Raw genomic sequence first — 14,180 nt, forward strand, 5'->3', positions numbered from 1 at the left:
GGAAGTAGATCCTGAAATGTACGCGAGCGCAAGAAATCACTCGATATACACCGCTAATTACTTATTACGATGGCAAACTATGCATGAAAAATTCACCGACGATTACGATACTGCGTAATGCGAATTGTGAGCGCAGCTTCGTGTTGGGGCAACGCCAAAAGTGGCCAACCGCAGTTATATAGCAATGTAACATTCATCGTTGCATATTGTCACAGAAACTGTCAGCGCTCGAGTGCTACGCACACCACTCTGTGCATTACAGGCGTCGCGAACCAAGCGAAACGCCGACAACCTCGTTACGACAAGCGAAGCCAGCCTCAGTACACGTGCCAGCCCTGCATGCGCACAAGCTCCGACCGAGGGGCCAGCGTGCGTGACGAAGGAAGAAAGCCAGGTTAGAGGCCAGCGTCCCGTCATATCGATTGACTCCGCGTTCGCTCTATTGGTGACGCCGACGACCACAGCGACGCCTCTGAACGCATGCTGCAGGAACGGGCGTCTAAGAGCTGCGCTTTGAAAGTGCGATGATTGTAGACATTGCTCGTTGAGGTTCGATGACATATAACCGTGCTCGCCGTTATAGGGGGTCTTGCTTCTCTCTTTCTCTATAGACTGTAAGTTGGGTAGGAGGGCAGTAAAGAGGTCCACTGAAACTCTTGTCAATATACATGGTCATAGATCATCAGTGTAACTCGACAATATATTCCGAAATGGAACTATGATAGAAAAAAACACCTACAGCATCGTTGCTCAGAAATAATATTCCCATCTGAAGAAAAAGTCGCTCAGAGATCTAACCTACAATTGTCATGCTGTTCCGTGTGGTCATATATTCACGCAAATCAGACAACCAATGATACGTTATGCATTATTTACTGGCGCAAGAAGGACACTCCTTTTCCAACATCATTAAAGGGTGGACGCTATAGAGAAATTGTACTTATGAGTATCACATGATGATCAGTGCTTGTGGCATCGCTTTTTAGCTATTTAACCACGACAGTGTCGCTTGCCCATCAGAGCCATTCGCTCAGGAATCAGGCCTTCCTCTTCTCAAGCAGTACTATACGAGTACAATTTGAGTTCGAACCGCCACCAATGTTATAACTGCCTTGCAGAAACTGAATCAAAAGAGTGCCCTGTCATCGCTCTGCAAACAACATGTGAACGGGCCAGTTTAGTTTTTTGAAATCTCAGACACACCCAGTCGTCTGGGTGATCAGCGAGTCGCGTCTCGCATTTCTTCGCCCGCAGCCAATTGCAGTTCAATCGCCTCTCATCAATCACTAAGGGCCCAGACGTCCTTCATCGCACCGTGAGCACACCCTATACTAAGCTCCGCACCCCAAGGAGCCCTCACAGAGCGGCCAGACAGACGCCGTTCGTCGCCGACTGGAGATGAAATAGCGGGCGAAATTACATATTTTCATGGCCATTGGCCGGCCCTCCTAGGGGCCCTTGACGCAACGGACCCACAGGCCTCCGATTGGCTGGCGACGCAGCGTGCTTATAGCGGTCATATCGGCGCACGCGCCAACCGTCGATCCTACCGACTAGCGTATGCAAGTCGTCGAAGCTCCTGCGAAAGGAGACAGTGATGCCTAAGAAAGAACAAGAAGTTAAGACAAAACCGAATTGGGGCTGAGAAGAGAGAAAGAATGAAGGAAAGAAGACAGCACTGGAGGCAGCTGTTCACGGTCAACCGGCGCAGAAAGAAACGATACAAACGCACAGGCTAAGCGTTTCATGCGCATCACAACGCCCCAAGGCAATTCCCGCACGCTCACCCCCCGTCGCGCGCGACGCGTAGCGGTTCTCGCGCGCGTCGCGTGGCAAGCTCGTGCGGTGCGTTCCAGTTGGGCGGGCGCTTTTGCGTGACGTCACATCGACGGGGCGGAGGGGAAGGAGGTGTCGCGACGTCACAGGCTCCGCCCTACGCGCGTCTTTCACCATTTTCGAAATCCTGGGAGCAGTAAACGCTACGGCGGCAGACAACGTCGCGGCCGAGTGTGGTTTCAGTCGAGTCGTTTGGTACGTCCGTCTCCGCGTGCTTGCCAACCGCTGTAACAGTTTCGTCACGCGTGCGCTGGAATATGGCGAGTGTGCTGCCCAGTCCACCGTCCAGCGATGACCACCTGACCACGGCTGGGTTCTTCAGTCACGTGCCGGCTTGGACTACGACGACCATGCTGCCCGGACTTTGTCGAAGGTCAGTACTAAAGAAGGCGTTGACGCTCAGTAGCCCGGCGTTGTAAAAAGACTGTAACTGCACGCTTTGGGGAAAGATTAAGTGCAGAGCAGACACTCACAAAGCCGAAAACACAGGATACGCTGCTGTGAGGGCTCTCTTATGCAGGGTATTTCAGCTAACTTGCGCCAAGTATATTTTTAAAATTTGCGGACTCAAAAGAAAAGCTGGAAAAGAATCAGACAAGGCAGTTATGTTAGCATAGATGAAATGATTCAACGTTGTTGAACAAGCGGTACGACTTTTCTATAGAATATTTTTTCTTGGAGTTACATTTTTAAAGGTGAATTAAGCAACGTTTGTTAATTACCAATCTTGGCGGAGTGTCAGTTATGTTATATAGTATAGGTGAAATATTGAGACGTTTCAGAACAAGTGCTGCAACTTTTGTACTGAAGATTTTTGTTAGTGTTATTAATTAAAAATCTAATCAGGAAGTCTTTGTTAATTACCCAGCTTGGAGGATTGGAAAAAATATCGTGATGTACTGCTTACGGCTCAGAACAATACTGGGGCAATTGGACATGTGTAGCGCATATGCTTGTTTTTTAATGTCAGGTGCAAGTTACCTGAAACACCCTGCATGCGATCCGTCGAAGGGTATTTCTCAAGTTAGCAAGTATGCGTCCCATACTGCTGGCCTTACCTACCGAACAAGATAGATTTCCTTCGTAAGAATATTTTTCCAGTGGATGTGTGTGCTATTTTGGGAGTTGTGCGACCATCTCTTGGTCTGCGCTTACTGTTACCCAAAGTTATGCACCGACTTGCGCAGTACCAAGTTTGGTTGAACTAATAAGGGGGGTCAAGTTGCCATTCGCTATAAAGCCATGCCTGTCCGCTCTTTAAATCACTGAAGGGGCGATTGCGTTGCATGTGCGTGCACGAATTCAATGGCTAAATTCAGAAGCCATGTCAGGATGCCGTGTATTCCCAAGAGCCTCTTTCGCGTAAACCCCAATAACTTCGGTCACCAGAGCTCTGTTCGGAAAATATTGATAAACTGCAAGGGCACGCGAAAAGAAAGTCATGAATCGAGCTTATTGTACAATAAGTCCATCCACCGCTCACAGAAACGCGCAAAAAGAACATGCACACAGAGTAAGGCCGTAGTTCCCCACTTCAAGTCTTGTATATACAGAAAAATAACACACACTTTTCAATGAAATCTATCTTAAGAGAGAACTTAAGCCAGTCGTTACGCTGAACGTATTGTAATGTAATGCGGGCGTCTAATCGAAAAGGGCTCTTACGGGCGAAAAGTCGTTTGTGATTTTTGATAAAGATATTCGTAAGTTCGAAGGGACTTTCTCATTTCCTATTATCGAAGACAGTTGCTCTTACTTGCGCTGCAACGTGAGCGCCTTTTTTCCCAAGTTATGATGAACTGACAATAAGCCCGTCCAAGCTGTATTTTGTTCTCCAACGCGCTGCCTTCTCCGTTGAACGAGACTCATGGAAGAGATTGATGTTTCGTGAATTTTCAGTGGTTGATCGTGATTACATTGTAGTTAAATCTAGCTTTATTGCACAGTTGCTTGTTGCAAGGTATACAATCCAATAGTTGACGACTCTAGGTGACGCCATGAGTTCTTATACGAGTGCAAGGAAGATCTAATTACTTTAAGTGTCTGGAAGTCGTCTATTGATGCTGAGCTCGCCTGATACATGTAGAGTAAATAGATTCTTGTATCTGTGGCACACACCCACACTGGGGGAATGGATAAAAACCTGGTGGTTTTAAAAGTAAACCCTTAAAGTATAAAATAAGCAATATTTTCTCTGCTAAAAGTGGTGAAAAAAAAAGAAATTCGACAAAATTTGAAAATATCAAGAATAGGTGAAAATGATATTGCGGATATAAATAATGAAGCGAAGCTGAAGAATACACCCTAAGAATCTTGTGCCCGAGCGGCCTCGTTTTCTTTATAGAAAGTTTCTCCAGGCGCATACCATAATGAATTCATACGGGCTTGCCCAGTTTTCTATACTTTCGTTTTCTTCTATACCTTCTACTTCAGCTACAACATCAACTGTCGCTTTGTTTATCTGGCGTTCCTTGCGATATGATCGAAATAAGAAAGTCCGTTTCCTAATCGTTGTTTCGAATTGACATTTGGGAGGAATCGGGTCGCCTGTTTGGTTTCTGTAAAATAACTGAATCACCTGTTCAGTGAGCGTGCTCGACTGATTTAGTGGACTAGAGGGATAAGATAAAGGTAAAAAATACATTCAGCATTTCCTCACCGAATGCATGCAGAATGTCGAACCCGTCTAACACTGCAGAGCCCTCACAAAAATATTCATGCATAGCAATAGTGTGAACATTCGAGAAATGAAGTAACATCCTTATATACAAGGGTTTCAATTCACTTACGCTTTCTACATTTCAGTCCTTGCTTCCGCTAGACAGAATCGACAAAAAAAAAAAAAACACCCGCATAAACTTGCGCACCGTTATGAAATTGTGTTTATATCCTTCTTCACAACTGATTCGAAATCATGACAACATCTTTTCCCGGCTCTTTGTTCAATCGCAAATTCACGATCCACGTACACAAAAAGGTCATTTGAGTCAATAATGATTAATGTCATATCATTAAGTGAAGACAGCCGGGCGATGACCAGTATCAGGTATGACAACGCAATGTTTTGTATCATGTTCCGGCCCCAAGAAGACAAATAATAATAACGGGACAGAGTATACCTTCATGGTCAGTGCAATGTGCTTCCTCCAGTCGCCATTAGCGTTGAATAAGCAGCCATAATGTTCTGCTCAGCTTAGCGCGAGGTATTGTGTTCGACTCTCAAAGATATTCTGATTGCTTTGCAAAACAAGCCCACCCGCCTAAACCTGTTTTTCGTTAAATATTCTCAGATATTCGATATCGCTCGGCACTTCTCAGTGCGGAGCGATGTCGAATCCGCTGTTCTTGCTTTGCCACATTAGACCCAATTCTAGAAGAAACGTAATATTCAGTGCTTGTGATGATAATTGTGATTACGTAACTGACTTGTTTTCGCGAGTAAGCACAAACGGTTGCCGCGCCATAGGCGGGACATGTTGAACTCTGAAATAGGCTTCATGGTAAGAATGATTTCTTGCATAAAATGGCGTCGAATGAAGTAAAATTCTGGGATAAACTTTCGCTCTGCAGTTGACATAAAGACGGACTGATGACAATGAAGATCTTCATTGAGCTGTTATGGCCGAGAACCAAAGCTATAGGGTGCCCGACAAAAATTATCTGCCACTTCCTAACTTTTTTTTTAAATTTTTGCCCTTTTTACCTATCCAGGTCGGATGTTACTCCTCTTAGGGCTCATTTGCAATTACACTCGAAACAAAATTTTTCTCAAATTTTATAAAGTGGTGGCGCTAAACGTATGGCTAAGCAATATTACATTCCTTGTCACGCAGATCGTACCCGTATGTAAATTTCCTCGTGCTTTTGTAGTGAAACCAACTTTGCTGTTGTGAAAATTGATGTGCAAATGTTTGTTATCTGTTGTTATGCAGACCCGATCCTTATCGCGAATGGTTTACAGTCTGAGGCGTAGTAGTTCTTGAACGCCGCTTACTCGGTGGCCTTGGGTTATACTGTCAATTTCGATAAGGAAAATTTCCTAGTCAACTAAGATGCATTGGTTGGAACTCCACAGCATGATATTAATTGCTCGTTACGGAGCTGCGAAGATTTTTCTTACTTATCATTCAGGGTAGCATGCACCAAGGACAGGAGTGCTAACAGAAACACGAATCCATATGACCACACCATGAACACTGTGAAAAGAACATACATGGTACGAGAGCTTCAGTTACACAATATCGGCTGATGTCCACATGAAATGGGCTTTTGCTATTTCGACAGTGCTCCTCGCTGAACATAGTAAAATTAAGTTCGATTGTTCTACAAGCCGAAACTATAAAATATGATTATGTTGCATTGTGAGTGGTGTATTCTAGATTAACTTTATCCACATACGGGTTTTCTAGCGCGCGCCCAATTCCCAGCACACGGGCTTCTTTTATTTCCCCACTGTCAGAGTGTGGCCGCCAAGGCAGTGATTGAACCCACGACCTCGATCGAAGTTAACGCTGTAATACCAGTGCCCCTAAGCTACCGCAACGTTAAAAAAAAAGTATTTACGAGTACTTTTCTACCATGAACGCATTAATTTTCTACTACCAGCACTTTCATTACCAGTACTTTTCTACAATCTGCACATTAAATATGCGTCATTGCATCAGGGACTTCCATTAGCTTTTGCCAATAGATTGTACATGGGGAACAATATGTCACAAAGAACAGCAGGTGACAGGATATACCGCAGGCAAACTATAAATACAAGAAAGTTAATAAATTTTCTGGATACACAGAAACTGCTTAATATGCCAGATATCCATATGTAGACGATAGGTCCGTGTATTAAGCATTAAAAAAAGTAGAGGTAGCAGTTTAACTCTGAGAATATAAAAAAGACACGTTCGTTTATTGTCCACCCCTGGCCCATGGTACAAGTGGTCTTCAAAGTGTGCTCATAGTGGGATAAATTTAAGTTACCGAAATATTTTCACTTAAACGAAATCTAGAATCACCGCCAGTAACAGTGGCTGCAGTTACTGGCGGTGAAATAAGCGCTATGGATAGGCACAAGCATGGTTTGATCACCAGCGGAATGTTCTAATAAATTACTGCGAATTATCGCTGTTTCAGCGTTGTCTTGAATGGGCCCTGAAATTATAGTCGACTATTATGCTGCATCATTGAAACGCAAGAAACTGCACAACAGGCTACAGCGAGCGCAGGGAATGTTAGAACTTTTTATTGCCCTAATCAGCATCGTCCAAGGTATTCTATGTAATACTTCTTTCAGAACAAAACGGTGATATAACGGACTACCGCGACGGAAGACAATGTTGTTTCATACTTGACAATATCCGCGTACAGTGGTAGGATATTAATATTTTTTATACCATATTCAAAGTACGTGTAAGTGCGCTTCGATGCTTGCTCATTTTTTATTTAGCTTTATTTAGTCAACAGGCTGGCAATTACTAGAATCAAAAGTTGTCGAACCGCTTAAGGATACAGCAACGCAACCAGCAGAAGCAGTCCCTCTAATGCTGTCGTGTATATTGTCGCGCTATAGGCTCAAATGGCGTCTAGTGTAGCGTATAATGGCATATCACATCACGAAAAGCTAAGTCGACATTCTTTTAGTAGGATACTGCAAAGGGACAGGAAATTTCGTGACTTGAATGACGTTCATGGTTGACAACGCAAAAGGACGTGGAGAGAGAAGAGAACAGACGACACGAGCGCTGTCTTTCAACGGAATGTTTATTGGAAAGCTCATGAAAATAAACAAAACCGGCTGTTACAAAACATAACGAACGACGACGAATTCAATAAAGAACCGAAAGTGCTGATCTTAGCTTTAATAATGAAAGCGAACTCTTGATCAATAAGAGGGATAGAAGCCTGGGAGGCACATGACTACATGACTACGCATGCTCTCGAATATGAAAGGCCTCGGCGATATCACGGATGTGCTATTCCGGAGGACATATCAGAGTTAAAAAAAAGCAGGTGAACCATCACCTGAACGACATGAGGTTGCATGACATCTAGTGTGGCAGGGTCCCGGATGGGTTGGTGTCTGGAGGTTAACAATATGGCCAGTATTCACAAAAATGTCTTACGCTATAAGACTGCTCGTAAGAGTACTTCAGCCAATCCCGGTGTTGGTGATGTCGATAGCGAGAATGCTGGCCATTTGCGAAGACCACTCACGAATGGGACAAGGAGTGCTATGCCGGACACTGTCGAATTCTGCCATGTTGTTGAATTAACCGCCTTGTCAGCTCTGATTGGCCTAAGGGGCAGCTACGGCCTCTCTAACTGGCTTAAAATGCCGCCATTACGAAATGTGAAAATATGGTGGAACGTGACAGCGTCCAGAATAGCACCCCATTTCGTAAGTAAGTGCTCTTTGCGATTGGTCCGCACGTTTGCTGATGATTTGCGCAGCATGACGACCGTCAAAGGTATCTTTAACGAAAAATTCTAGCGTAAGACATTTTAAAGAGTACGGGCTCAGGAGGGGTCAAATTCAATCTGGGGCACTTTGCCGTGGTAGCTCCCATATAGCGGAGCGGTGTGTTTCGAGTCGTAAAACCAGGTAACTCAATGTTTTTTTTCTCTGATTTTTGCAGCAGCCGTGACTTTGACTGCCGACCGTGCACACCGGAGACGCCAGACGACTCGTCCAGTCGGGACTCTGACTCTGGCTGCTCGCCGAACCATGTTCTCAAGGACGATGGTAGCGTACTCCAGGACCCGTGCGCAACGGTGACGTCATCTTCCGCGTCGTCGCCAAAGTCGGCGTACAAGCACGTGCCCCACCGAGAAAAACCTCCGCACCTGGTGGCTCGAAGGAATGCCAGGGAGCGACGCAGAGTGCAGGCGGTGAACAACGCCTTCTGCAGGCTACGGAAGTGCGTGCCGGTCGAGAACAGGGCCAAGAGGCTGTCAAAGGTAAACAAGCTACGTATCTTTTCTGTGCAGGTTACAGCGAGAGCTGTTATGCGCCATAGCTGCTACAGCAACGGCTGCTAAACGTGTGCTGTGGAGGCTGTATGGGCAGGAACAGCTGCCTCAGACATCATAAGAACAGCTGCCTCAGTCATCCCTGCTATATGCATAGTCGTGAACACATACTTCAAGTCATGCAGTGTCGCTCTAAATGGATGATACGGTGCATTGAACAAAGATGCTATATCGAAACGTATATCGGCCAGTCTGCCTGGGGCACCTATTACTGCTTATACAACCAGAGGTGTAATTATTCACTAGGTGCCTCTGTAGTTAGATATTTTCTGCACAAGATGAAGCGGCAGATGCTGCGGGCTATCTCTAGGTTAACATGCTTCATTTATTCGCTAACTAACGCCAAGCAGAATGCTAAAAGACATTCGTGACTGGCTGCCTCTGTAGTTGCTGTCTTCTGCACAAGTTACAGCGGCAGGTGCAGTGAGCAAACTCGTGCTAAACAGAGGTGCTAAAGATTTAGTAAATAGCAGTTTCTGTAGTTAGCTGCTGGTTATACAAGGTACAGCTGGCGATATGGGCTGTGAGTCGTAAATGTGATTCTGACTCGCAATGCTAACTAATGCTAAGTATATTGCCAAGATACTATTCATTAATGTCTCGGTAATCGGCTTTCTGTCGGTACACTTTACAGCGATGGCTTCTGTATGTTATCGACATTTTAATATGCCATATTTATCTACAATGTTATGTTATGGTAAGCAGAAGTGTAGTTAGACATTAGTCACCAGCTGTTTTACATATAGATATACATAGGTGCTGTATATTATTGATGGCTTAGTGCGTGATATTGGCTAGCTGCCATAAAGGACGTTAGATGCGCTGATATCCAGAGTAACTCTACGCCGTTTTACATGTGACCCACGAAAAAAGAATGATTATAACTGCATATGAATGCGCGCAGAACTAACTTGCTTTCAGCAGTTGTACTGAAGCCTTCAAGCTACTTCCAGCTGTTTTCTGTTGAAATTAATGTCATAGCTGAGCTTTGTGTCGTAAGTGGCACGTGGGTTTGCATAACTTACTTGTACAGTGCATCAATATTAACTTCTATTCCGCTATATTTCCTTGCCAATAGGAGAAGGAGAAAAGGCCAGAGAACAATGATTTGCTTGCCTGATTGGTTGCACTCAAGAAATATATTTATTCCTGTGCTTTTAGTGAAAGTACCCTTGTCTGCTTTAGCCTGTGCTGTTTCGGTCGAATTTTTTATGCGTTGCGGTTTTCGAGCAGCTGCTGGCAGATAAGAAATTTGTAATGATATTCAAAGCACGCCCTTGTCTAACATGCACCGTCCTATTCCGAAGTCGCCCGCAAAATTAAAAACTGATGATGGTCCGGTCTTGAGTTTTGTGACTCAAACATTAAAGCGGAAAGGAATATGGTTAGGTAGTAGGTGCATGTTTATCTGACTTTATATTCAAGCCGTAATATAGAAAATGGTTCATAATTCAAGAGTGTGGTGTCAATTTGACGTTAGATGACATCCTGATTCCTGACAGGATTAAAAAATTACGCGCGTCTATTTTGAATAGATCTATGACACAACAAGAAATACAAAGCGTACGAAGAAACACGCAATTACAACTTAAGCTTGTTGAAGGCAACATAAGGCTTCTATGCAGAGAATAAAAACGAGTCAGCAGCTTTGGTTTGGTGAGCTTCATGAAATATAATGATTCGTCCGCGTCATTTCCCCGGTTCGGAATATATCAGGCGATTTATTTCTGCTTGCTTGATGGTCTACGCTGCTAAGGCTTCGAGCCGGAGGTTACGTTATTATTAACAAGCTTTTTTTTTTTCTTGCTGCAGGTCAAGACGCTTCACAGAGCCATAGAATACATCCAAGCCCTTCAGCATCTTCTGACAGAGGCGGACAAGGCTGTTACATCATCTACGACTACACCCGAAGTCTGCACTCCAAATGCCATCTACCAGGAGACACCGGCGCCAGTCTGCGACAAGGAGAACGATGCTAGTCAACGCTGGATAACTTTGGAAAATGTAAGCCTACAATAGTTTCGTTACTCCGCCGTGGTGTTCTAGTTGTTATTGTGCTCGACTGCTGACTGGAAGGTCGCGCGATCGAATCTCGACCGTGGTGGCCGCGTTTCGGTGAAGGCGAAATGCTTAAGGCCCGTGTACTTAGATTTAGGCGCACGTTTAATGAATACCAGATGGTCGAAATTTTCCGGAGCCCTCCACTACGGCGTCTCTCGATATCATATCGTGGTTTTGGGACGTAAAACTTCAACAATTACATGATAGTTTCGTTACTTGTTCCAGTGAAGGGACGTACAGCCGAAGAATAGTTTTGTTCAGCCGAACTGCTGGGGAGAGCGCTGGGGCCAGCCTTATCTAGAACAGAGGGCTCGGAAGGCAGATTGGGCCAGATTACTGGATTAAGCTTCTGGCATAGCAATTAGACTAGTCATTGCTTGACCAAAAGTCTGCTAAGAAGTAAAATCTTGCGCAAACGAAATATTGTTAGTTATGTTTGGGGCTTGCGAAATTAGGAGTCAAATAGCAACGAATACTTTTGAGTAGGGATACTAACTGGGGTCGATGGTGAAAGTGGTTTGTGGAAGAAAGATAAGGCACAGTGGCTGGGGTCTCTACTAAATGGCCTCTAAATCAATCCGAGTTCGAAGACGAAACAGTGCACATGGTTTCTTCCTCGCATTCACTAAGCTTCTTACAGGCACTATCTCTTCCTCGCCACTTATTTATTGATAAAACACGTGGACAATACCAGCACGAAGTGTTGAGCCTATCAGAACTTCGCGCTTTTCGGCTGCACGCTGTTATCTCCGTTTGTGTAGTCGAAAATGGACAAAAGGAAGTGAAATCAGTTTATCGAACAGGATAATTAAGCGAGACAAGATACAATGGGTAGTACAAACAACGGACAAAGCAGGCTAGGGCAGAATTGCGTATATGTACCAATCTGGGGTTGATTTCTACGTATATGTACCGATCTGGGGTTGATTTCCTCATGACGTCACGTGAACAGACCGCTGACGTCACGAATAGTGCTGAAAAGACGGCAAACGCCAGCAGAGTAGAACGCGTTTTTTTTTTTTGCATTTTGAGAGGTTGTTTTGGGGCCCTTTAAATATGGTCATGGTAACATGTACAACGCTATGAGCACGTCATTTCACCGTTAGCCTTGGGGCACAAATCAAGTCAGAAACACGCGTAGTACTCGCCTCTCATTCCTTTTACGTTCTTTTTTCTTTCGCTGCAGGCATCCGTGTGCGGTACGGAGAGTTATTCCAGTTACCTCAACTTCTACGAAGAATATGGCATCACGTTGGCCAGTTGACTTCCCTGAGACACTCTGTGAAACCCGGTCTTTATATACCTTCGCACACTGCGGAGCATGTCTGCCTTGTTGACGGGCACCCCATGTGACTTCATCGACGCCGATGACACGTGACATCTTCTGAAGACCATCGACGCAAATACCTCAGCGGCTCCAGTGGATTTACACTTATTGAGGTGCCAGCGACATTGATCGTGCATACTTGTATCGTGATGTCATTCCGAAAGCTGTGACGTATTGCATTAGCAAGCTACGTTATACTGTTTGTGCGGAGGAGCTGTGATTTTGACGCTGTTCCCGACGATTAATTATGACGACAAAGTATCACTTTCATGAAGGTGGTCCTCAACCGACCGAGACATACCTCGCGACTCATGTACAGTTTTGACTTGTTTACACGCTCGCAGTAGCTTCATTCATTCCAAGAACTTGGGTACAAATGACTGTCAAGATATGTGACATAATCCATTCCATATGTGCTCATGATAGCATAATTCAGTCTCAAGAACTTGGTTACAAGTGATTTCCAATATGCGTGACATGATCCATTCCATAGGCTAGTGATAGCGTGATTCATTTCAGAGGACTTGAGTACAAGCGACTCCCTAAATATGTGACATTATCCATTCCATAGGCTCGTAATAGCACAATTCATTCCCAAGAACTTGGGTCCACGTTTAGATCATCCAGGTTTAGATCCAAAATCATTCAGGGAAATGTTGTCCGACATTATGCCACGAAGAATTACCGTCAGGTATCGGTGAAGCGCGCGGTGACGTCATAGCATCGCAAGTATCCTAATCCGAGTGATGACATTTGCAGTACTGTGGTATTTTTCTTGATTTTCTGGACAATTTGAACAGTATTAAGACTGGTCACAAGTGGGTCTTGCCCCGTACTCGTTTTTTTTTTTAATTTTCTTTCTCCTGATTGCCAAACCTTTTGCACTCATTTTTTATGTTTCGTTGCGTATGTACCTAAGTCATGTCTAAGCGCACACAGTGGTGATCTATCGAACTTGTAAGAAGGACTGTGTTATACATCAGACATCAGGGATTGTGTCTCCAAGCCACCATGTCTACGGGCATTCGATGCGGCGAGTCTGCTTTGTTTTTGTGTTTTCGTTGATTTTGTGTTTGCGCGGGGCAGTTGCTTGTGTATATACTCAAGAACGTTCCTTTCAAAGTGGCATTGCAGAGTTTTCCTAGTCTATTCTTTTTTTTTTTTCGTTGTTACTTACATTCATTTCCTGTTGTAAGTACGAGCCCTCTTTGTGGAAGAAAATTGTAGATTCAATAAAAAATGAATTATAAAAAGACCTTTCTGAAAGCGTTGTCACTTCTCCCAACACCATAGTCTGGCCTTATATTCCTAGCGCTATTCCAAAGAAGTTTCATATACAGCGCCACGTAAGTAATGGCACAAACACTATGATCTCACTACTAGTTTACTGAACTTTTCGGAGACATTTGCCGCGGTTGTGCACCTTTATTCCGAACCCTACTTCATTTACGGCAGCAAAATGAAAAGTGTATTGTTTACTATTTTTTTCTTGCTCAATTCCGATATCATGGCGGAATGTCTTCGGAAGCTGAGGGGCACGTGTTGGTAGTATCGGAGCACATGGTACGTCCTAACATGCTGACCAGTAATGAGAGCTGGCGTGCTTCACAGATATCTTTAGGAGGAACGCATCATGATACAGAAAGGTAGGCTTTAAAGAACAGTAAATAGCATAACGCAAATCGCCCCTCAAAGCAATGGTGAGAAATATTCCCTAACCATAGCAACTAGCGAAGTAATGCTCGAGCCAACTGCATACACCATACACACAGCGCGGAGATCTATTTAGAGTCTTCATATATTTATAGGGATAGTGTATAGTGTCATCTTGCGTATGCACCGGCTGCACATTTTGATCATGCAATGCATATCAAAATCGCTAAAGGTGGCCTTGTCAGACTGGGCTGTGCCGCCTGGGAATTGGGACTCA

General features: G+C 44.4%; 1 protein-coding gene across 1 annotated transcript; it reads left to right on the forward strand.

The window, feature by feature from the left end:
* The first annotated feature begins 1,991 nt into the window (after positions 1-1,991).
* On the forward strand, positions 1,992-13,500 carry LOC119401584 (pancreas transcription factor 1 subunit alpha). The gene is made up of 4 exons (XM_037668490.1): positions 1,992-2,209; positions 8,469-8,790; positions 10,675-10,866; positions 12,110-13,500. The coding sequence occupies exons 1-4, from the start codon at positions 2,094-2,096 to the stop codon at positions 12,185-12,187; spliced, it is 708 nt and encodes a 235-aa protein (XP_037524418.1). The 5' UTR covers positions 1,992-2,093; the 3' UTR covers positions 12,188-13,500.
* Positions 13,501-14,180: the final 680 nt, after the last annotated feature.

Source organism: Rhipicephalus sanguineus, chromosome 8 (assembly GCF_013339695.2).
Source record: "Rhipicephalus sanguineus isolate Rsan-2018 chromosome 8, BIME_Rsan_1.4, whole genome shotgun sequence".
In the NCBI taxonomy this organism is placed as follows: Eukaryota; Metazoa; Arthropoda; class Arachnida; order Ixodida; family Ixodidae; genus Rhipicephalus; species Rhipicephalus sanguineus.

Coding starts and splice junctions, on each gene's coding strand:
- LOC119401584 (XM_037668490.1), top strand. CDS start 2,094: ATGGCGAGTGTGCTGCCCAGTCCACCGTCCAGCGATGACCACCTGACC. Junction 8,791..10,674: donor GGGCCAAGAGGCTGTCAAAG/GTAAACAAGCTA, acceptor TTCTTGCTGCAG/GTCAAGACGCTTCACAGAGC. Junction 10,867..12,109: donor GCTGGATAACTTTGGAAAAT/GTAAGCCTACAA, acceptor CTTTCGCTGCAG/GCATCCGTGTGCGGTACGGA.